This window comes from Dendropsophus ebraccatus, chromosome 4 (assembly GCF_027789765.1).
Source record: "Dendropsophus ebraccatus isolate aDenEbr1 chromosome 4, aDenEbr1.pat, whole genome shotgun sequence".
Lineage (NCBI taxonomy): Eukaryota > Metazoa > Chordata > Amphibia > Anura > Hylidae > Dendropsophus > Dendropsophus ebraccatus.
The window spans coordinates 104,299,850-104,323,051 of NC_091457.1; the positions used below are offsets into that span (position 1 = coordinate 104,299,850).

At 43.2% G+C, this 23,202-nt stretch overlaps 1 protein-coding gene across 1 annotated transcript in view; it reads left to right on the forward strand.

The window, feature by feature from the left end:
• TEX264 (testis expressed 264, ER-phagy receptor) overlaps window positions 1-19,110 on the forward strand; it is a 43,750-nt gene extending 24,640 nt beyond the window's left edge. The window contains exons 3-4 of the mRNA XM_069966577.1: window positions 5,351-5,507; window positions 17,233-19,110. Coding sequence (XP_069822678.1) covers window positions 5,351-5,507; window positions 17,233-17,498 — 423 coding nt within the window. The 3' untranslated portion in view covers window positions 17,499-19,110. The remainder of the gene's footprint in view (window positions 1-5,350; window positions 5,508-17,232) is intronic.
• Window positions 19,111-23,202: the final 4,092 nt, after the last annotated feature.

Below are 23,202 nucleotides of genomic sequence, written 5' to 3' on the forward strand. Positions count from 1 at the left end.
CCCCGTCCCCGGCATCCTCCATCCCCATCCCATCATTAGGGTAGCTTCACGCGTACCGCATCGCAACTGATTTTCTGCTGCGGATCCGCAGCAAATTTGACTAAATGAATGAACACAGCATCAAATCTGCAGCGGATCCGCAGCAGATCCACAGCAGATTTTACAGTGCGGATTTAATGCTGTGTCCATTCATCTAGTCAAATCTGCTGCGGATTCGCAGCAGAAAATCAGCTGTGATACGGTATGTGTGAAGCTACCCTAAATCTTGTAGTTTTCATTCCAGCCTCTAAGCTGAGTCTTTCTATTGTGTACCGATCATTTCTCAGCAGTCTGCTCTTTATCATCACAGACAGGAATAGCATTGAAGGTGACACCAGTATATAGATGACAGGTACACTCAATACTGTTGCTGATAACTCAGCGCCTCCCTCCCTGTAGTGTAGAATGACCTCTATGAAGGTCACTAAGCATGCCCAGAAGCCTTTCTCATTCATCTGAATGGGACAGATCCTTTTTACTGTGTCCTATGGTCCATGGTGCTGTAAAGCATATCTTTTCTTGTAAATGTGTTTCTTGTACACATGCAGATGGCGTACTCTCTGAGCAATGCTGGTTACGTAGCTTTGGGATTTACACAAACAGTGTAGCTTGCAGGGCTGTGACATATACGCAACTCCAATTAAAGTCTTGGATATCCTGACCAAGTCTGGCAGCCGCAAAAAGGGAGAAGGAGTACAGGAAGCCATCTTTCTAAGTTAGGAAAACTTTAAGTAGATGACAACAGCTCTGTACACACACCAGCTTGCAGGCAGAGTCTGCTGGTAATGTACTGTGGGCAGGGTAGGAGTCACTCAGACACTAAATGTAGCAGAAACGGTTTATATTTAGGGGATAGGATAAGAAAAAAGTTGTCACAATGAAGTTATTGATGCAGTCGGGTTTTAACCTCTTAAAAGCTGTAATTTTGTGGGGGCGATCAGGGGTGGTGAATGGAGGTTGTATAAAGTTGCAGAATGTCTCTGTGATAATCCTTCAGTGCCATTTACTTGGTGCCCATGGACTATTGTGTCAGTACATTTCTATCCTGTCATTGATAGCCAATGTATCTACATATCACAGTGACATTCATGGCCTATCTTATTCTGCTGCATTACCTTTACATGTTGGTTATGTCCAGGATATTTAGGGTAGAATTACAAGCTCCTATAGACCATGATGTTTATAAGGAGGCAGGAGCCAGGTTAACACTTTGCAGCCGCTCATGTTTCGGGCAGAGGAGGGAGCCATCCCTGACTGGCAAGGGAAGTGTAAATTGCCACCTGCTGTTTGTTCTCAGGTGAAAATGAGATCTGAGACCAAGAGATGTGGTGAATTGGATCGGAAAGGTAAAGATAAAGACAGAGGGAGGAGGGGAGAGGCGAGGAGCAGACTCTGCGGAGAGCATTCTTCTGCTCTTCCCCCGTTGTGTGCTGTCTCGCCTGATGCTACTTCCCATTTCCTCACGTCTCATTATTTCTTGCTTGTCCCTCATCTTCTCATCCATTTACTATTTACTGCCTGTCTGAGAGCATTATGCTCTTTCCATCAGACTCCTAGCTCCCTGTGCTTGTTCCCTATTGTTTCCATCCAGCTTTGTGTACTTTTCCTGCGGCCTCCATAGTGGAGGGGGGGGGTTGAGCAAGGACGCTGAAGAAGAAATATTCCCCAGGGAAGAGAGGAAGGAGGAGGACGACAATGTTACTCTGAATCCCTCTTTCTGCCTCGGGAAGGTGCTCTGGGCAAGTTTTCTTAAGATCTTTTCACTGTGAGATCCAACAGACCTTTCGTGACAAAGAGGATTCCCCTGTATATAAGACAAAAAGCTTCCTTATTATTTTCTTCTCCTCCTCCTCCTCTTTACTCTGTACATCTCCTGTCTCTGTTATCTCTCATTTTCTTCCCCTAAGATCAGGTGGAGAAAGCTCAGAACTTGTTGCACTTAGTAGCCAATTGATGACAGTGAATGCCAGCGGAAAACTCGCCCCTTTCCCCATGTTACAGCTTATTGTAGTCACTATTATTGTCTGTGCTTAAAGTCACAGGAGGAGTCTCCTCAGTGGATTTTAGGTTTCTTCTGGACTTTTTTGCTCTGGGCATGCAGTGGACATCCTGCAGTACATGTCCCACTTCTCCTAAGGCTAGGTTCACACTGCGTTTTCAGCATCCGTTTAACGGATCCGTTTTTTTTTAACGTCCAGAAAAATAGGGTCAGCAACGTTTTTTGGTCCGCCAAAAAAAACGGATCCGTTTTTTTTTTATAATGGAAGTCAATGGAAAAACGGATGCACACAAATGAATCCGTTTTTTGCAATCAGTTTTTCATGCGTTTTTTGCAAAAAACGGATGCGTTAAACGGATGCTGAAAACGCAGTGTGAACCTAGCCTAACAATCTCAACCCTCCCCCATCTTCCCTGCACGCTTCATTCCCCTTTTCTCTGTGTATCCTATTCCTCAGTACTTCCTCTGTACCCCCTCTTTCTTTCTCACCTACATTCTCTCTGCTTAATTTTTTCCCTCTCATGTTGTCTGTTTCGCTCTCAATTCCTCTATATCCCCTCCTCTCTTTATCACCCTGTCTCTCCTGAGGCGTCCTGTGCCCTCCCCCAGGCGGCATTGGTCGGGCTGCCTGCGCCGCTCCTCGGAATGTCAGGATCCAACTTGTATTTTAATGAGTCAGATCCAGCTGGGAATAAAATTTTAATGAGTTTGCAGTGAGTAGTGGTGTCTAAGCCACCAAGGGGAAAACAGCTGGGGCGGCCCCTGCTCCCATATATACACTTCTGCTTTAGACATGTAATAACTGTGTTTGGATCTATATATAGACTCTCGCTTCCTATCTGATAATTGTCTGTGAATGACTGTTTGTATATGGACTTATTAGTGTTGTAAATTTAGAGCCGGTTGGATCAGCAGAAGTAATGGGTGTCATCTCTTCTCAGAGCAGGGACTACCATGGGGCCCACAGATGTTCCTGATGATGGAGTTGTGAAGGGGGCCTCCAGCAAATGCATGTACAGTAAATGTACATTACATGTGCTGGACATCTGCTGTGTACTTCCAACAATGGAAGCAGATAACATTATATTATAGATAGTGAGCTTATACTTTTGTAAAGCAATCTTGCAGAGTTTCTGCTGAGTGTTTTACAGCGGACATACTAGGAACATTAAAGGGGTACATTTAACATTTTGATATAGTGCTGGAGCTGCATAGAACATAATGAACGTCCTATTGTTACCTAACCGAGCTCCCTGTGAGTACTCCTGAGGCAGCTTTGGGTCCTCCACTGAACACTCACGCCTGTACTTCCAAGACAGGCACATCTCCGCAGTGACAGCCGCTCAGCCAATCACTGACTTTAGCAGGACACCACTGTGGCCAGGACCATATCAAAAATTTTAAATGGCCAGAGTACCACTTTAGGACCATAAGCATTGAGTGAACAGATAGGTGTACACTCACCGGTCACTTTATTAGGTACACCTGTCCAACTGCACGTTACCACTTAATTTCTAATCAGCCAATCACATGGCGGCAACTCAGTGCATTTAGGCATATAGACATGGTCAAGACAATCTCCTGCAGTTCAAACCGAGCATCAGTATGGGGAAGAAAGGTGATTTGAGTGCCTTTGAACGTGGCATGGTTGTTGGTGCCAGAAGGGCTGGTTTGAGTATTTCAGAAACTGCTGAACTACTGGGATTTTTACGCACAACCATCTCTAGGGTTTACAGAGAATGGTCCGAAAAAGAAAAAACATCCAGTGAGCGGCAGTTCTGTGGGCGGAAATGCCTTGTTGATGCCAGAGGTCAGACTGGGCAGACTGGTTCGAGCTGATAGAAAGGCAACAGTGACTCAAATAGCCAACCGTTACAACCAAGGTAGGCAGAAGAGCATCTCTGAACGCACAATACCTCCAACTTTGAGGCAGATGGGCTACAGCAGCAGAAGACCACACCGGGTGCCACTCCTTTCAGCTAAGAACAGGAAACTGAGGCTACAATTTGCACAAGCTCATCAAAATTGGACAGTAGAAGATTGGAAAAACGTTGCCTGGTCTGATGAGTCTCGATTTCTGCTGCGACATTCGGATGGTAGGGTCAGAATTTGGCGTCAACAACATGAAAGCATGGATCCATCCTGCCTTGTATCAACGGTTCAGGCTGGTGGTGGTGGTGTCATGGTGTGGGGAATATTTTCTTGGCACTCTTTGGGCCCCTTGCTACCAATTGAGCATCGTTGCAACGCCACAGCCTACCTGAGTATTGTTGCTGACCATGTCCATCCCTTTATGACCACAATGTACCCAACATCTGATGGCTACTTTCAGCAGGATAATGCGCCATGTCATAAAGCTAGAATCATCTCAGACTGGTTTCTTGAACATGACAATGAGTTCACTGTACTCAAATGGCCTCCACAGTCACCAGATCTCAATCCAATAGAGCATCTTTGGGATGTGGTGGAACGGGAGATTCGCATCATGGATGTGCAGCCGACAAATCTGCGGCAACTGTGTGATGCCATCATGTCAATATGGACCAAAATCTCTGAGGAATGCTTCCAGCACCTTGTTGAATCTATGCCACGAAGAATTGAGGCAGTTCTGAAGGCAAAAGGGGGTCCAACCCGTTACTAGCATGGTGTACCTAATAAAGTGGCCAGTGAGTGTATATATCAGTGATCTTCAAGCATCTAAAACTGTAGGAAAACTACTTCTCCCAGGTTGTACCATACCCTCCACTTCTCTTGTTGTGTCCACATCCCCACCAGGTTCTCTTGTATCCATTCTTATAAGTAGTCCCCTGATGCCATTTTGCCTCCTGTACCACCTCCCCCTAACAAGCCTGACTTCAGGAGATAAAACCATGGGACCTATTACAGATAAAGGTGAAAATGTCAACGCCAGCAAGCTGTAATGAGCACACTTATTGTGGTGTCTAATAGGCTTCTTTCATACCTCTGTGTCTATTGTTAGGATTCAGCCTTTTTAATCCCCACCCACCTTGTAACCAAGTGGAAGGGGCTGCTAATGAGAGGACTGAGCTTGTGCTCTCCTGGGTAGCGCTCCAGCATCACCGCAGGGCTCAGCGGGGCTGCCGCCTCTAATTAGGCCATAAGGGGAGCGGAGAGATGTGGCGAAAGGAGGGGACCCCATACACAGGCATGCTGCACGCCCCAGAACCCTTAATCTGCTGCCATGCAGATTACACTGGAATAGTGTCTAACCTGCATAGAGCTGAACATGTGTGTACTCACTGAACATAATCTATGTGCAGTAATAATAGTCACCTCTTTGTTTTCTTTCAGGAGAGGAAGCTTTGTGCTCACCCTTATGTGGAGATCTATAAAGGTGACAAAATAATTTTTATGTGTCCACTGTCTCGCCAAGATGATTTCTACGTACCTGAGATGAAGGAGCTGTTGAGAAAAGAAAGAGGAGAGGCGCCCCTGCCAGAGTCTGAAGGTATGGGACAGCTCCCTATAACACTTGACACCTCTTATGGCATGCTGGGCATTGACTCCTCAGTCCATCTATGCTGCTCACAGCAACAGGTGGTTGTGGTGGTAAAATACAGTTTAAAGTGACCCCCGTCCATGTAGCACAATCCGCAGATGATAAAAGATCACTTTTTACTGGAGCAAGCACCATGACGTATGATATAAAATAAGGTATGAAAACTGCAAAATTTACCCTTTACACCTGAGTAGAGAAGTCAGAATGCAAAAGAGGGGGTGATAGGGCACTTTAAACTGGTTATCCAGCAAAAAATCAACTGGTGTCAGAAAGTCACAAATATAGATTTGTAAATTACTTCTATTTAAAAATCTCAAGTCTTCCTATACTTATTAGCTGCTGTATGTTCCGCATGAAATTTTTTATTTTCATTGACAAAGTGCTCTCTGCTGACATCTCTGGCCCAAACAGGAACTGTCCAGAGTAGGAGAGGTTTTTAACCCCTTAAGGACAGAGCCAATTTCGATTTTTGCGTTTTCGTTTTTTCCTCCTTGTGCATCAAAGGCCATAGCACTTGCATTTTTCCACCTAGAAACCCACATGAGCCCTTATTTTTTGCGTCACTAATTGTACTTTGCAATGACAGGCTGAATTTTTGCATAAAGTACACTGCGAAACAAGAAAAAAATTAAAAGTGTGGTGAAATTGAAAAAAAAAAAACGCATTTTGTTTATTTGAGGGAAACGTGTTTTTACGCCATTCGCGCTGGGGTAAAACTGACTTGTTATGCACGTTCCTCAAGTCGTTATGATTAAAACGATATATAACATGTATAACTTATATTGTATCGGATGGCCTGTAAAAAATTCAAACCATTGTCAACAAATATACGTCACTTAAAACCGCTCCATTCCCAGGCTTATAGCGCTTTTATCCTTTGGTCTATGGGGCTGTTTCAGGTGTCATTCTTTGCGCCATGATGTGTTCTTTCTATCGGTACCTTGATTGCGCATATACGACTTTTTGATCGCTTTTTATTATAATTTTTCTGGATTTGATGCGACCAAAAATGCGCAATTTTGCACTTTGGGATTTTTTTGCGCTTACGCCGTTTACTGTGCGGAATCATGGATGTGATTAATTAATAGTTCGGGCGATTACGCACGCGGTGATAGCAAACATGTTTGTTTATTTATTTATTTACTTTTATTTATAACCTGGGAAAAGGGGGTGATTCAGACTTTTATTAGGGGAGGGGGCTTTTTATTGACAACAACACTTTATATTTTTTTTTTTACACATATACTAGAAGCCCCCCTGGGGGACTTCTAGTATATACACTTTGATCTCTCATTGAGATCTCTGCAGCATAGATATGCTGCAGAGATCTATGAGATCGGCACTCGTTTGCTTTCAGCTGCTGCAGCCGGAAACAAACGAGTGCCGAGCCGGGGACGGCGCCATCTTGGAGCGGTCCCCGGCTGGCTTCAGAAACGGAGATCGCTCCTCCGGGATAACATCCCAGAGGAGCGATCTCCGCCACTAGACACCAGGGAGACGCTGGATCCGGTAATCGGATGCAGCTGTCATGTTTGACAGCTGCATCTGATTACTGTATTAGCGCGGCCCCGCTCTGAACTCCCTTACCGGCAATTGGGCGTACCTATACGTCCTTTGTCGTTAAGGGGTTAATGGGAATCCCCATTGAAAACCTCTCCTGCTCTGGACAGTTCCTGTCTCGGCCAGAGATGTCAGCAGAGAGCACTGTGTCAGACCGAAAATAAAACATTTCCTGCAGGACATATAGTAGCTGATAAGCATGGGAAGACTTGAGATTTTTAATTAGAAGTAAATTACAAATCTATATAACTTTCTGACACCAGTTGATTTGAAACAAAGATTTCCGCTGGACAACCCCTTTAAGGCCATGTTCACACGGCGTAAAACACAGGCCGTTCTTTGACCTGGTCAGTGTTTCTGAAGATCATCCTGGTCGGTACTGCAGTACTGATCTTCCTTTGTGCTGAATTGGGATGCGGGTGCATCCGTGTGTTGTCACGTCCCAATTCACCATAGCCGAAAATGGAGCTTGCGGCCGCAGCCGCTCTCTCCATTGTGTGACCTGTCAGGCTTGTACGGACGCTATTCAATGAATAGTGGCCGCACTAAACTGACATGTCAGTTTTTCACGTGGCCGCTAGGAATCGTGGCCGGAGTGTATACTATGTGTATACACTCCAGCCAGGATTCCCTCAGTCTGCAGTGCACATAAGTTGTGAATTAATCATGGACGTTGTTGCGAATCGGCAGCAACGGCCGTGATTAATGTAGCTGTGTAGACATGGCCTAATTGTTAATATGATTGTATAAGCTAGGAAAAGGTGAGCCCTTAAAGTATAGGGAACAATTGTGACCAGTAAAGTACTGGTCAATTGTAAGTGACCCCTGCACAGGAATAGGTGTTCCCTATTACACTACTATTATGAGAATTCTGTATTTGGTAAATGCAGAGGACCTGATGCATGACATATTAGATTTCTCACAGCAGCCTTCAGGTCCATCCGCAGAATTCAGGCTGCCATCTACTCTAGCTTGGAATCTGGCTGTGGAGCGGAAGAAAAGGCCAACCCCGTTGTAGAGGAGCTCCTGTAACTTTCTCTTGAAAGCCAGCATAAATCATTCTGCCTCAAATGGCATTTAGGGTCTGGGGGTAGGAGAAAGTGTTCACCCTGTACATTATTTATTTTACATTAATTTTTCCTGCTTTTTTTTTTACCCCAGATCTTGCTATGTTTAAATAACGTGTACTATTAGACAAAGACACCTTTAGTGCTTTAGTGTCTGCTCATTGCCTTCCACTGAGCTGTATACACCCCTGTTGAGGCCTATAGTTTGCTCTGTACATCATGTTTTAACATTGTCTGTGCAACTCCCTGCAGACTGTATGGTATCACCATGGGGTGGAGGAAAAAGAATGTGGACCCCAAAAATCAGAAAACATTGCTGTTATAGGAAGTGTGCTTTTATTCCAACACCATCTCATTTGTGCAAAGACATAACTGCCCCTTACATGGCTGCACATTGCAACCAAATGCAATTGAGCTGTTGAATGTAAACTTCACTGTATATTACATCTTATTGTGAGACCACAGTGAGTCATTATTTCCAAATGGAGAAGCCTTTGAGCAGATTGAATCTTCCAAGCAGCTGCTGCTAGAAAGACTTCAGGGATTCAACAGCAATTTTATAAAACCAACTTTCTAGGAGAAAATTCCGGCAGCCTCACCACTCATAGTCCTATTAGACAAAGCGATTTTTCATTATCTTGCAAATAAGCACTTTTGTGAACGACCTGAAATCATTCCCCATAATACACGGAACGATAGTGATTAGTTACAATGGCAATTATAAAGTGTATGAACAATTAGAATAACAAACGAACAAAGTGTACATACACCGAAAGATTTCCATAAGATTTTAAGGTCAGCTCAAAAGATGCGACACATAAACGAATTTTCATTAGTTGTTTGATCGTTGCCCGCATACACACGGTATACAATTTTTTGCGCAATAATCTTTCTGTGTAATAGGGCCCATAGGTAAGACCAGTGTTCAGGAAAAAAGACAGTAGTGAACAATGGGACAAGAGGAACATCAATATTCAATTCACGTGTGCTAAACCTCTGGAGGATCCTGGGCCATGTGCAGTAATGCACTATGGATAGAGATGTTAGCAGTGCAATTCTGTCTGCAACAGGGGCCGCATTGTGTCTGGGGTGGGGGAGCGCAGCTATCTTTGTACTTAAACACCGGGACATTATTGACAAAACCACAAATCCTGCATCTGTCTTTAAGCAAGTGTCAAGAAAATAATTTGGATGGGCAAGTCTACAACTAGGAAGTAAAGGAGGAAAAACATGAAGGTTTTAAACAGGTGTAGTTACAGTCCTGACCTGAACCCATCCGAAATGCCATGACCCAAAAACACAGTCCATGCTGGATGACATGACATGATGTGAGGTCTGAATACGGTACGATGCTCCAACCTAAGTAATGGGGATTTTACATTTTCACCAGACTGATATGTTGAGCCAGAGGCTCCTGAAATACGGTCTGTGGCCGGATCATCGCGGCCGGTACTTAAGTACCGGCCGGATGATCCATCCGGCCGCAGAGCTCTGATGTGGGCGCATCAGCGCGCGCCCGCATCAGAGCTTCCTATAGCCCACAGTGAAGCGAGCGGACGGAGCCGCTTGCTTCACTGTGTGAACTGACAGGTCTTTCTGCGGCCGGAATTCACTGAATTCCGGCCGCAGAAAACTGACATGTCAGTTTTTTCCGGCGCTGCATGGGTTCCCGGCCGGAGCGTGTACGATGTGTGTACACTCCGGCTGGGATCCCATTGCACATAAGGCTATGTTCAACTCCTCAAAACTACGGCGGTAGGTCTGCGGCGAGAACTACGTCCGTAATTTTACGTAGTTTGAACATAGCCTAATAATGTAAACTTGTGTGGTTCCTTGAAGATAGATGGATTTCCAAGCACTGGGCGGCATAGAAGAATCAGTGCTGCGTTTGAGAGACTCAAGAGCCCTAATTCATTGTTTTATTAACATACTGATAACCCTCTTCCTCAGGTCCAGTTGTTCCATGTCTTTTCCAAACATTTATAGAGTAAAAAAGTCCCCAATGGATAAAACTAGGCCCATATACAAACAAATTTGTGTTTTGAAGTCAATAGGAATGTAAACTTGTATAAAACATGACATTTCTACTTGCATTGCATTGTATTGGCTATGAGTGTATGCGAATGGTAACTCTGGGATTGAAATTTTAACATTGATAAACCAAAGGTTCCCTTTGTGACTGGGGTCATATCCTGGGTTTTCTTGGTAGTCAGTGATGCTACCTCTCGTTCAAAGCCACATTTTAGTTATTTGTATCTCATTATACTTTTATAATTGATTCATTGTTTTACTTTTTACTTTCACCACATTCTAACAAGCAGTTCCACAAACGTCCTGACGACTTAGTATTTGGACCTGTCACTTAAGGTTTAATGATGATTGACACCTCATTTAGTAAATACTATAGAAGAAATGGAACTCAATGGGAACTTAACCAACAACCCCATGTACCATGTACTTACAGTCCAATAAGAACCATTCAAATACACTCATACCCAATACAATGCAGTAGGAATTTCATGTTTTTATAAACTTTTACATTTCCTATTAACATCTTCCACACAACTTTGTTTTAATCATTTTTATTCATGTTTTATTATAGAGTTTGTATATATGTGCCCATTTTTAACCATTAAAGGGAACCTGTCACCCCCCCCACCCCCACCCCCCCCGTGTCGGGGTGACAGGCTGCAGACCCCCTCTAGGAGGGTATGTTCACACTGAAGGTATGCAATCTGCCCAGAAAATGAACCTGTTAATTGTTCGGGCGAGCGGCGGAATCTGCCTGACCATAGGATGGAGTCTATGGCATAGAGTGAAGGCGGAGAGTGAAGCGGGAGCGCGCGGGAAGCTGCAGAATCTGGCGCAAGTCCTCCCCATGTTTTCCTCAGTATGCACATACCCTAAAAATTTGAGAGACCTATTCACTGGACCTGAGGAAGAGGGTTACCTCTCGAAATGTGTCATGCTATGTGCACCACTGTGTCTCCCCCCCCCCCCCCAAAGTGACTGTGTGGTTCCTTGTGCCACTTAATATCACATTCTGTAGATACGCTCAGTGTGACAAACCTACTATGATGGAAAATGTCTGGGAGGCAGAAAATAGTTTATAATTCATATACCATTGTTGTCATGAAGTTTTTACAGTGCTGGTCATAAGAGACACAGTGACTGAAAAGGTTCCGTCTCCTAATTGCCTCCTGCTCCGTCTTCCATGTTTGCGCTTGGATTACGTACCTCCCTGGGTGCTTTGTTTTGCTTCGTGCTGCCCTCGTCATGGGGGGTCTGGGACATTGCAGAGTCAGAATCGCAGACCAAGTCCTCCAGCTGTGTCAGCCACAATTAACATTATTTTACACTTAATGACTCCCTAGAGCTCTGTCACCAGCCGTGGGCAGTACCAGCTGTCACTGTCACCTTATCGTGTTACGTTGCCCTCTGCCCCAGCTCCCGGCACTCACTGCCAGCCAAGGTCATTATTTGTCCTGGTAGTCAGGCAGTATGTGAGGCGCAGATTTGGTTAATGTGCAGGCGGGGGGCAGGACATGGAGATGACACCCCTTATCGTCTTCCTCTATTATTATCTGCGTGTGTTATTAGGCAGCTGGAAGCTGACGCACTACATGGGCGTTGGGTACAATAAATGGCATGTTATAATCTGCTGGGTTGGGGGCCCACCTGTGAGGGAGAGACAGGATAGTCGTACTAAAATTAGGGATGTTGAATCAGAGAAGTGATGGGGAGATAGAGAGCAGATGTTGTGGAAAATAAAGTACTGGTTGTAGATTCAGACTAGGAGAGAAAGTTTAGGGTAATGCTGTGATTGGAGAAGGACCTTAGACATGAGAACTTCTATTAAAAGGCTTCATGGGACAGGATCCACCATAGGCAATGCTTAGAATTACTGAAGGTGGAATGAAAGGCTAAAGAGCTCATCCAGTTCTATGTAGGTAAAGCTCCATCAATGTATGACATAGGAGAGGACAAACACTTCAGCATAAAATGCCACCTGTTATGTACAATCAGTACGAGAGGCCACTTAGGATTTTATTGTCAGACATGGAACTGTTTGTGTATCACTGGTTACAATCTGGTGTGAAGAAGTGGAGAAAGGTTCAAGGGATATTGGGGCGGTCCACAATATATATGGATCAGTCCAATCAATAACACTTCATCATTGTAGAATGAAAACCATTGCAACTTTTTAACACATTGAAGGAATTCACCAAGATTGGTGTTTCATATGCTAGTCTTAAAGATGAAGTCCGGTGAAATTTTTTATTAAACTATTGTATTACCCCCCAAAAGTTATACAAATCCCCAATATACACTTATTACGGGAAATGCACATAAAGTGCTTTTTTCCCGGCACTTACTACTGCATCAAGGCTTTACTTCCTGGAAAAAAATGGTGATGTCACGACCCGACTCCTAGAGCTGTGCGGGCTGTGGCTGCTGGAGAGGATGATGGCAGGGGGACACAGGGCACTGGAGGGACACTGAGCATCCCCCTGTCATGATCCTCTCCAACAGCCACAGCCCGCACAGCTCTGGGAGAGGATGATGGCAGGGGGACACTGAGGGACACAGGGCACTGGAGGGACAATGAGCATCCCCCTGCCATCATCCTCTCCAGCAGCCACAGCCTGCACAGCTCTGGTAGTCGGGTCGTGACATCACCATTTTATCCAGGAAGTGAAGCCTTGATGCAGTAGTAAGTGCAGGGAAAAAAAGCATTTTATGTGCATTTCCGGTAATAAGTGTATATACAATACTTTAATAAAAATTTTCTCCGGACTTCTCCTTTAAAGGTATCTTCCGGTTGCAGAAAATTGTATTTCACCCCAAGATATAACTTGCTAGCATAGTGTTATCACTAATAGTACTGGCTTTAGTGTGCTTTTTGTGTGACTCACCCCTGACAGGAAGTTGAAAATAAAAGATCTACAAAGTGTTTCTTGCCTCCAGCTACTCCCTGTCTCCATAGTCAGTGCATTGTCCTCTGATGTTACAGGAGGCTTGGCTGGATCTTGTCTCTGACCTCTAGCTTCACCCTTCTGAGTTATGTCACAATCACTGACCAGCTCTGTTAAATAAACAGATACATATATATGTTTAGTGGGATATTTAGGGAGGCGCGTTTATAGCATGGCGCCTTGTGCTAAATGATGCTACAGAAAACATATAGGGAGTGAATGCAGCAGGTGCTGCAACCTTACTGATTTGCAACAGTCTGCAGTTAAATGGGATGTTCTGCAACAGATTTGCATATGGAACTGGCAGGAGTGCTGTGAGAGAGGACTAGGCAGGGTGGGAGGACTGTGATGGTAAGCTGAGGAAGCAACACACTCTGGGAATTGTAGTCCTAAGCAGCTGCTCAACCAGGAAGCAGAGAACCAACATCCCAAGCACAACCGGGTTTTTGGTGGTTTCATAACTGGGGCAGACAAGTAAGTAATGCTATCTGCTTCTCTCGCATGTTTATTTTATTTTTTACCTAAAGTCGGAGTTCTCTTTACGTAAACCCCTGTCTGTGTACTGTCATGCATCATTTATCAAGCACGTGCCTTTTAAAAAAATCCAGGCACTCCTAAGGCTGCCCCAAAAGCCACGCCAGCTATGAGCAGGTTTAGTTTTTTTTATTTTTTATTTACACCTGCTAGTCTACACTCCCTTTATGCAAAGCCTCACCCACTTGATGAGTGTGGCACAGGCCAGATAAAGGGTCAGCTTTTATGCAAAGCAGACGGGTTGTTCAAAAAATTTGATGTCCCAATGTAGCAGAAGACTGAACACCCAGGAGCCTCCTGGGTGTTCGGTCTTCTGCTACATTGGGACATCATACTGTGGGGTACTATTCTTTTTCATCATGTTTGTGTATTATGTTATTTATATGGTATTGTTTTTTCCCATTTTGTAATCCTTTTTTTTGCTTAGTCCCACATGGGCTCATCTAGCTTGGTTGTAGCAGTGAGCAACCTCCTGCATTTTAGGAGGCTGTCGTATAGTGATTTTAAATGTTTTTAATCTTTGTTGCCGGTGATAATAAAGCTATTTTATAACTCATGTAGGTGTGTGCCTCACTCATATACTCATATGGTTCTTCTTTTTCTTTTTACATTAAGTGACATTATTTTGACCATTTCTCCTCTTTTTTACTTTTCAGTTTTATGGAACTGCAAAAAATACAAACGCAATACAGATGCATTTTTGTAGATCGCAGACTGAAAATCGCGGACATAGTATATGGTCCTGAAAAATTTAGGGACGTGTGAATGTAAAAGCTCACCAATCTGATAAGGTAGTCGAGGTGTACTTACGGAACCTGTCCTCAAGGCATACCTAAACTATTGATATGTTTAATCTGTAATCATAAAATATATAGATAAGATAAAAATTTATAAACCATAGGGCCCAAATAGTGTAAATATAATAACAAGTATCCCCTGTATAGGTAGATAAAATGTAAAAATAGTTAAAATAAATAAAATGTAATAGATCAGACTTTAGACCTGATCGATTACATTGTATTTTATTTATTTTATCTATTTTTACTTTTTATCTACCCATACTTGTTATTATATGTACACTATTTGGGCCCTATGGTTTATACATTTTTATATTGTCTATATTATGATTACAGATTCAGGCTATGTTCACACTGCGTACGAATCCGTACGCAGTTCTTACGCCGCCGTACATGTGCGGCTGAAACAACGGGCGTGGGAAAAATAGACATGCGGCCGGATGTGTACGATCCGCGAACATACGCCCGTAGTACAGCTATGCTTCCCTAGCTTGTTTCGAAGCGATCTGAAACAGGTCATTTACTTGAAAATCTTCGCCCAGCCCCATAAACCACACAAAACCTTTTGGATCGAAAAATCAAGTTCAATTTGGCTGAAATAAGTACTTCGTACGGGACCGCATGGAAGTCCACGGCCGTGAGTTTCAACATTTCCGTCCTCAAACAATGGTCTTGTTCATTTTTCACGGCGCCGTATAGGATCCGGCCGTAAGCTCATACGTAGTGTGCACTGTGCGGGCGTATATCGTATACTTTCAAGCGAACACATCAACCTCAAAACTACGTGCGTATATTCGCGGTTCACACTACGGACGGATTCATATGCAGTCAAACATAGCCCTTAGAGGACCGGGCCAATTTCAATTTTTGCGTTTTCGTTTTTTCCTCCTTGTGCTTAAAAGGCCATAGCATTTGCATTTTTCCACCTAGAAACCCACATGAGCCCTTATTTTTTTGCACCACTAATTGTACTTTGCAATGACAGGCTGCATTTTTTCATAAAGTACACTGCGAAACCAGAAAAAAATTCAAAGTGTGGTGAAATTGAAAAAAAAATACATTTGTTTTATTTGTTTGTTTTTTTTTCGTTTTTACGCCGTTCGCCGTGGGTAAAACTGACTTGTTATACATGTTCCTCAAGTCGTTACGATTACGATATGTAACATGTATAACTTTCATTGTATCTGATGGCCTGTAAAAAATTCAAACAATTCAAAACAAATATATGTTCCTAAAAATCGCTCCATTCCCAGGCTTATAGCGCTTTTATCCTTTGGTCTATGGGGCTGTGTCAGGTGTCATTTTTTGCGCCATGATGTGTTCTTTCTATCAGTACCTTGATTGCGCATATGCAACTTTTTGATCGCTTTTTATTACAATTTTTCTGGATTTGATGCGACCAAAAACGGGAGACGGGTGAAAGGTAGCCCTAGTATTATTTTCAGCTTTTAAATGGACTTTCACCATGCAGTAAAGTGACCTCCATCTCATGTTTGATATCACCTCACCATGTGGTGGGTTGGTACATGGTGCAATTTATCTATACTATATATCTTAGGGAGACCTTTATTAAGACCGGTGTCTTAAATAAAGCCCTGCCACCAATTATCCCACCAACTTTACAAAGAGGTGCACGCCTCTTATTAAAATCAGCTAGACCTGCGGCTGTCCCAAAAATCTACCAACCCCCCCTTCCCCCCCGCCCTACAATTATGTTCTTTTAGGACAGGGGACGGCAAATACTTGGGGTTTTTGGTGCACGGGGGACAGTACTTTACCACTCGGTGCACTGATCCACCATCTCACTGTGAATAATTATCCAGCTCTCTGCTGTGACGAGTGGCCTGGAGTTACATCACTGCAGAGTGCCGCATTAATGCTTAGGACAGACATTGGGCGGGTGGAATGGTGCACTAAATGCCCTTATTAGCATGTTAATAACGTCATAATATAAACATGGCTTATATTAAGATAATAAAGGTGCATTAGTAGTCAGTGTCCTCTGCCCTATAAGAAAATAACAAGTGGTGTAAAAGTGCTACAAAGTCAAACGTTTCTCATGCACGGTGAGCTTTGTGTTAAAAATAAAATACATAAAAAAATATCTGTACACACTAAACTTTTTCCAAAGTCTATAAAGATGTGTATGGTAACTTTACCTTAATGGCATATGTCAGGGGAGAGAAAGATAAGTCATGCTGCCCCATCTTTTCTTCTTAAGGGTGCGTTCACACCTACAGGATCCGCAGCAGATCTGCAGCAGATCCGCAGCAGATTTGATGGTGCAGATTTGATACTGTGTTCAGTTATTTAAATGAAATCTGCTGCAGATCCGCAGCAGAAAATGAGCTGCGGAACCGGTAAGTGTGAATGTACCCTAAGGGTGCGTTCACACTTACAGGATCTGCAGCAGATTTGATGGCTCAGATTTGAAGCTGAAGATTCAAAGCAAATCAATTCTGGGCCATCAAATCTGCCGGGAATCTGCTGCAGATTCTAATCTGCACCATCAAAACTGCTGCAGATCTGCTGCAGATCCTATACATGTGAACGCATCCTAAGGAGGAGTCTGACAGGAACTTTTTTTCCCCCTTCTACCCATTGAGAAGACATGCATGCTCACCTGAGCCAAGTGCGCATGAGGGACTGGGAGTTGTATTATGTGTATGGCCAGCTGTGAGCAGTTATCATGTATCATCAGTGACTAGATTCTCATCATGTCATCTCTCCTTACTCTCAGGTTCTGAACTTGACCCCCTGTTGCTAGAAGACACTTTGAGCCTGGAGCTAGTGTCAGAAAATCAGGAAGAAACAGAGGCTGAAGGTTCCCAACGGAAAGAACAGACAGACAGTGAGAAGAGCCCCAGTGAATCTGGGGCCAGTGCATCATCCTTTGAAGAACTGGACCTGGATGGCAATGCGGCAGCCATCAAAGCTCAACAGAACGCAAAAACAGAATGGAGTAAAATGCCAGAGAGCTGGGATAAAGAAAGAGCAGAGGAATGACTGATAGACAGTAAATGAGTCCTTGTAGACGTCTCCATGATTATAGCCGTTAGTAAACCTTTCACATAGCGACAGTGAGCGCTCCTCCCACCCGTACACATCCACGTCTGGAGGCGGCAGTGCAGATTACAGTCATTCTCCAGCAGGGAGGTTTAGTTTACAGACAGTTTCTTTTTAACTTTTTGTATTAAATATCCAACTTTCCAGCTGGGAGAATATTACAGTGAGGGCTGTGGGACATAGGGGAAGATAGTCTTATAAAGTTGACTCCACTTTGTTTCACACATATTGATCAAGGTACAGAAGAGACCATTTATCCTCAGGGAGTTGGCAGATTTCAAGGTTGAAGAAAAAGGTTTAGAAATAAGCTGCACAGGATAAAGATGCTTCCCTGTTGCGTCCTAATATCTGTACACCAGCCGGAGCCAGATTGGGGTGAAAGACAACGAATAGTGTTCTCTCTGCCTATTTTACAGTCTGAAAATGATGCTGCACAAGTCTAAGGGTATATTCTCACGTTTCTGCTTTGTGTTTCACTATGTTTGCTTCTCAATTGTCTTATCGTCTTGTGAAATTTCCTCTATTCTGTAGTGCTGTGCCAGATCATTAGATTCTGGATTATAGGAATATCACACTACTTACTTCTCCATGGTGGCGGATCCATAGGATCAGTTTTCTGTTGCTGTGATGGTATTAAGCAGGAGCTAGAGCTGATGATGTGTGCCCGTGCATTTACATCAATGTCTGACGGACCAGAAGAATTTAAATGTTTGGCTGTTGGATAAATTCCTGCTATTCGAGCAGGGGGCATTAGCAGGATTTACAGGATTTCCATCTTTTGTCTTGTTACTCGGCCTCAGAGGGAAAAGAGTGTAGGTACAAAATGCAGAAATAGAAGAAAAGGTGACCACACAGATACCTATGAATTAATGCAGGAAAAAAGCATTTAATCTAGCTTCCAACAATCCAAACAGTCTGGCGCAACATAGAGCAGCAAAATAATCTCAGTAAATCAGGAAACTAAATTATAAGGAAATAATTCTAGCCTAACACCGATTCACTACCATTAAAGGACTCTTATTCCAAGCTAATTTGCTGGATTTGGATAGATTTTAGCTCCTATTCCCTGCAGTAATTTGACCTGTTTTGAGCTGTTTGGCCTCTTATGTAGTGTCCCACTGGAGGCTTCCTGCTGTAGTTGTATGTAGTGAAGGGTTGTGGTAACTAACCAGTTAACTTACAATTACAGAACATGACAATGAAACTGTGCCTTACAGCTCACCTATACATTGCTTGCAGTAATGCCGCAGTGCCCATGCTGTGTGGGGGTCTGGTTTGAGTCCATCAGTGTCGGGAAGTTCATAGCTGAGTGGCTGTGAGTTTCCTCTATCTGTGTCCTCACTGTCATTGTGCTGTTTAAATGGCAGTTCTGTCAGTTTTTGAAGGTTCCTGTATATAATATTTATTTGTTATTTATTGGCTTATGTTCAGATGCTTTTCCTTTCAGGTTTGGCGCCATTCTCACTTTCTGGTGTTTTCAGCAGTGATATCATTTTCAATAATTGTAGCCTTTCTAAAAAACTAATAAAAACATCTGTCTCTGAAACGTTTACATCTCTGTGTATGGCCCCATGTTATATGCCTAACAAACTACTAAATGTCACTCATTGTTTTGAGTGACTGAGGTAATTTGTGACAGGATTTTAATGCTTAAAATAAAACTTCTTTTCACACATTTGCTACAATCCTCCCGGTGGGGAACAGTATTTCTCCAGTATATATATATACTATATATATATATATATATATAGTAATGGGTGAAAGAAAAGAAAAAACTAAACAAAAGTAGAGCGAACTTTCATCTGTGCTTTATAGTACAATATGCATGCTGGAAATATATATTTGAATATGTCACTGACTATTTGTAGGGTAGTATTGTCCTCACTCCCCCCCAGGCCTGGATAGCTTGTGTTTACTTGACTTACTCCGCATAGAGTATACTAGAGTATCTCCTATATGTGCTGGAACAAGAAACCTAAAAGGTTTCTCTGGAAGATGCTGATGGCCAAATGGAAAATAAAAATAAAAGTAATACTCTGATCAGAGAAGACGTCACCTGTCCTTGTAAGCTTTCTTTAACTCAGGCTCCTCTCTCTGAACCTCAGGGGTACACTCTACTTTAGCCGGTCACTGTACCCCCAGTCTTCAGCCAGCACCAGCACTTCCTCTCACTCCTACCTAATGCCTAAAGAAGGTCCCATGTTCACCTGTTAAGACAATAAGTTGCAAGTTTAAATATCATGGGACCGCACATGTGATCTGTCCCATGGAAATGATCATATGTTGGTGCAAAAAATACAAATCACAGCAAAATCAGCAGCAAATCTTGTAAAAGTGCTGAAGGAAAAGTATCTATATTAAAAGTATAATGCAAATTTTGTACATTTTTTGACTCATAAAACACAAATAGAACCCCATGGCCATAATGACCAGGAATATGTATGAATGAAAAAGGGAAAGTTTTGCAAGTCATTGATCCACACTATGAATTATGGGGGGGAGGGGGGGGAGCGGCATTGTGTTGCAGGGGTGCTTTGCTGCAGGAGGGACTGGTGCCCATCACTGAATACATGGCACTATGAGGAAGAAAAAGATTGCAGGGTGATACACTATGACTGCAATAGCAGAATAGTGGTAGTAAGTACTGATTCTGTGTTACAGCCTTAGTAATTTTATATATCTTTACAGTGACTCTCTAAGTGCAGCTCTGGAGTATACAGAATGCTACGATGGCCACACATCCTATCTTGAATAGCTGTCGGACGAATGTTCATTCACCCGTCAGCTCTCTCGACTGACCCCCCCCCATATGCATGAACGTTTGGCTTGATTGAACTTTAATGTGTTTTGAATGGAGGGGGTGGGGTGAGCCACTGCTGGAAAGCTATGGTGGCGGTTTATCTCCCTGAAGACATAACTCTGCTCTCTCCGGTACGGGGAAGCGTTATCAGGCCTCCATGCACATTACAGTCCGCTGGTCCCGCCAAAAATGGTGTGTTTGGCTGACTTCACTAGTGTTTATGGGAGCCTTAGGGACCTTTTACACAGCGCAGTGTTTAGCCATGTACGGCTGGAAACAAGCGCCAATCAGCGCCTTATTACCATACATTGTTATCAGCCGCACATCCGTGGATCACACAAAGAGAGGTGCCACTGATGACAATCTTATTGTCAGTGATGAGCGGGTGCTTGCTCACTTACCGGCTAATCTCTGGCCCTTTTATCGGGTAAATGAGCCCTCGAACACTCGTTACAGATAATCGGCCCAGGTAAAAGGACCTTTAAGGGGCAACTCCAAAGGGGCAAATTTTTTTTCTTTCAAATCAACTGGTGCCAGAGATTTGCAATTTAATTCTACAAAAAAAATCTTAAAGGGAATCCGTCAGCTCCCGGGCACTACCTAAGGTGTTAACAGTGTGCTGTAGCTGGCAGCCCCCAGTGAGCATGGTGCCTTTTTGGTAATTTTCTGTGCAGTGGATTATGTACAATCTTATGTCTCCTACTGTCACAGAGCAGTTGTTCCTGCCACACTTGTCATGCATCCTCCTCCCTCTTCATGAATAATCAATGCTGCCCGGCCTCCTGCTCGCTCAGCTGTCAGATTGCAGATCAGTCCTCTGTAGGCAGTTTATCTCTGAAAGAATCTCTCCTCCCTGATGTGTTGGAGCTGTGGTCAAGGGGTAACTCCCCTGTCTAGAGACCTGCCAGCAGTTCATTTTCTGGTTCAAATCCCCTGATGGAAATTAAATAGATGTTTTTTTTTTTCATTATTGTATCATTTTTAAGGCTATGTTCACACACAGTATTTTTGCTCAGTATTTTGGTCAGTATTTTGCAAGCAAAACCAGGAGTGGATTGAGAACACAGAAAGGCTATGTTCTCACACTGTTGAAATTGAGCAGATGACATTTAATGGCAAATATCGGTTGTTTTAAAAAAAAACTGTAATTATTTGCCATTAAATGACAGCAATCCACTCAATTTCAACAGTGTGTGAACATAGCCTTTCAGTGTTTTCAATCCACTTCTGGTTTTGGTTGCAAAATACTGACCAAAATACTGAGCAAAAATACTGTGTGCGTGAACATAGCCTTAAAAATTATACAATAATAAAGGAAAAAAAAATCTATTTAATTTCCATCAGGGGATTCAAACCAGAGAATGAACTGCTGGCAGGTCTCTAGACAAGTGAGTTACCCCCTAGACCACAGCTCCAACACATTAGGGAGGAGAGATTCTTTCAGAGATAACCTGCCTACAGAGGACTGATCTGCAATCTGACAGCTGAGCGAGCAGGAGGCCGGGCAGCATTGATTATTCATGAAGAGGGAGGAGGATGCATGACAAGTGTGGCACAAACAACTTCTCTGTGACAGTAGGAGACATAAGATTGTACATAATCCGCTGCACAGAAGATTACCAAAAAGGCACCATGCTTACTAGGGGACTGCCAGCTTCAGCACACTGTCAACACCTTAGGTAGTGCCCGGGAGCTGACGGATTCCCTTTAAAGTGTCACTGTCGTGAAATTTTTTTTTGCAGAAATCAATAGTCCAGGCGATTTTAAGAAACTTTGTAATTGGGTTTATTATCCGAAAAATGCATTTTTATCATGAAAAAGCAGTTTGAAGCTCTCCCCCCTGTCTTCATTGTTCTCCTATGGAGAGAGCTAAAGAAAAGACCAAAACAGGACAACAAAGAGTTAATCTACAAATCCCTCACAGGATATCTCCTGTGACAGTCACCAGTGACCTGTCTGAGCTCAGATTACAGCTGTCACCCAGCTCGGTGCCTGTAATCCTCTGTTATCTGCTTTCTGCTGCCGGCTAACTCCCTCCTTCCTCCTCCCCCCTCCCCTCTCCCTAGAGCAGACAGGGTACGACTCCTGCAACAAGTCACAATTTTCAGATTTTTCAGAGTGGATGAAAAAGAGGAAGGAGGGGGGGGGGACCTGGGAAAAGGCTTTTTACATGCAGATAATGGCAGATTTGGCTAATAAACCCAATTACAAAGTTTCTTAAAATCGCCTGGACTATTGATTTCTGCAAAAAAAAAAAAAAATACGACAGTGACTCTTTAAGTCTTCCAGTACTACTTAGCTCCTGTATGTCCTGTAAGAAGTGGTATTTTTTCAGTGTGGAAAGCAGGAGGTGTTTTCTATGGGGATTTGCTACTGCTCATGGACATGACACAGACCGAGGTGGCAGCATGGAGCACTGTGTCAGACTAGAGAGAATACCCCACTTCCTGCAGGACATACAGCAGCTGATAAGTACTGGAAGACTTGCGATTTTTTTTTTTTTTTTTTTTAAATAGAAATTACAAATTTCTGTTGATTTAAAAAAAAAACATTTTTGGGTGAACTCCCCTCTAACTCAGAATCAGTACAGGATCAGTGGTGTCCTGTCTATACACAGTGACTTGTTTTTGGACATTATGTTATATATAAACTGTAATCACATATGGATGAATTATTCTGTGACTACTGCAAATCACTATTTGCATCTATATGCAAATCACTATTTGTGATTTTTTTCCATCCTTGATTTGTCTTTTTGTATTTTTTTACTTTTTTTTTTTTTTAACCAGGAATCAGAGCCCCGAGTGCAGCCAGACCCTAACTACACCACTGATATCTTGTATA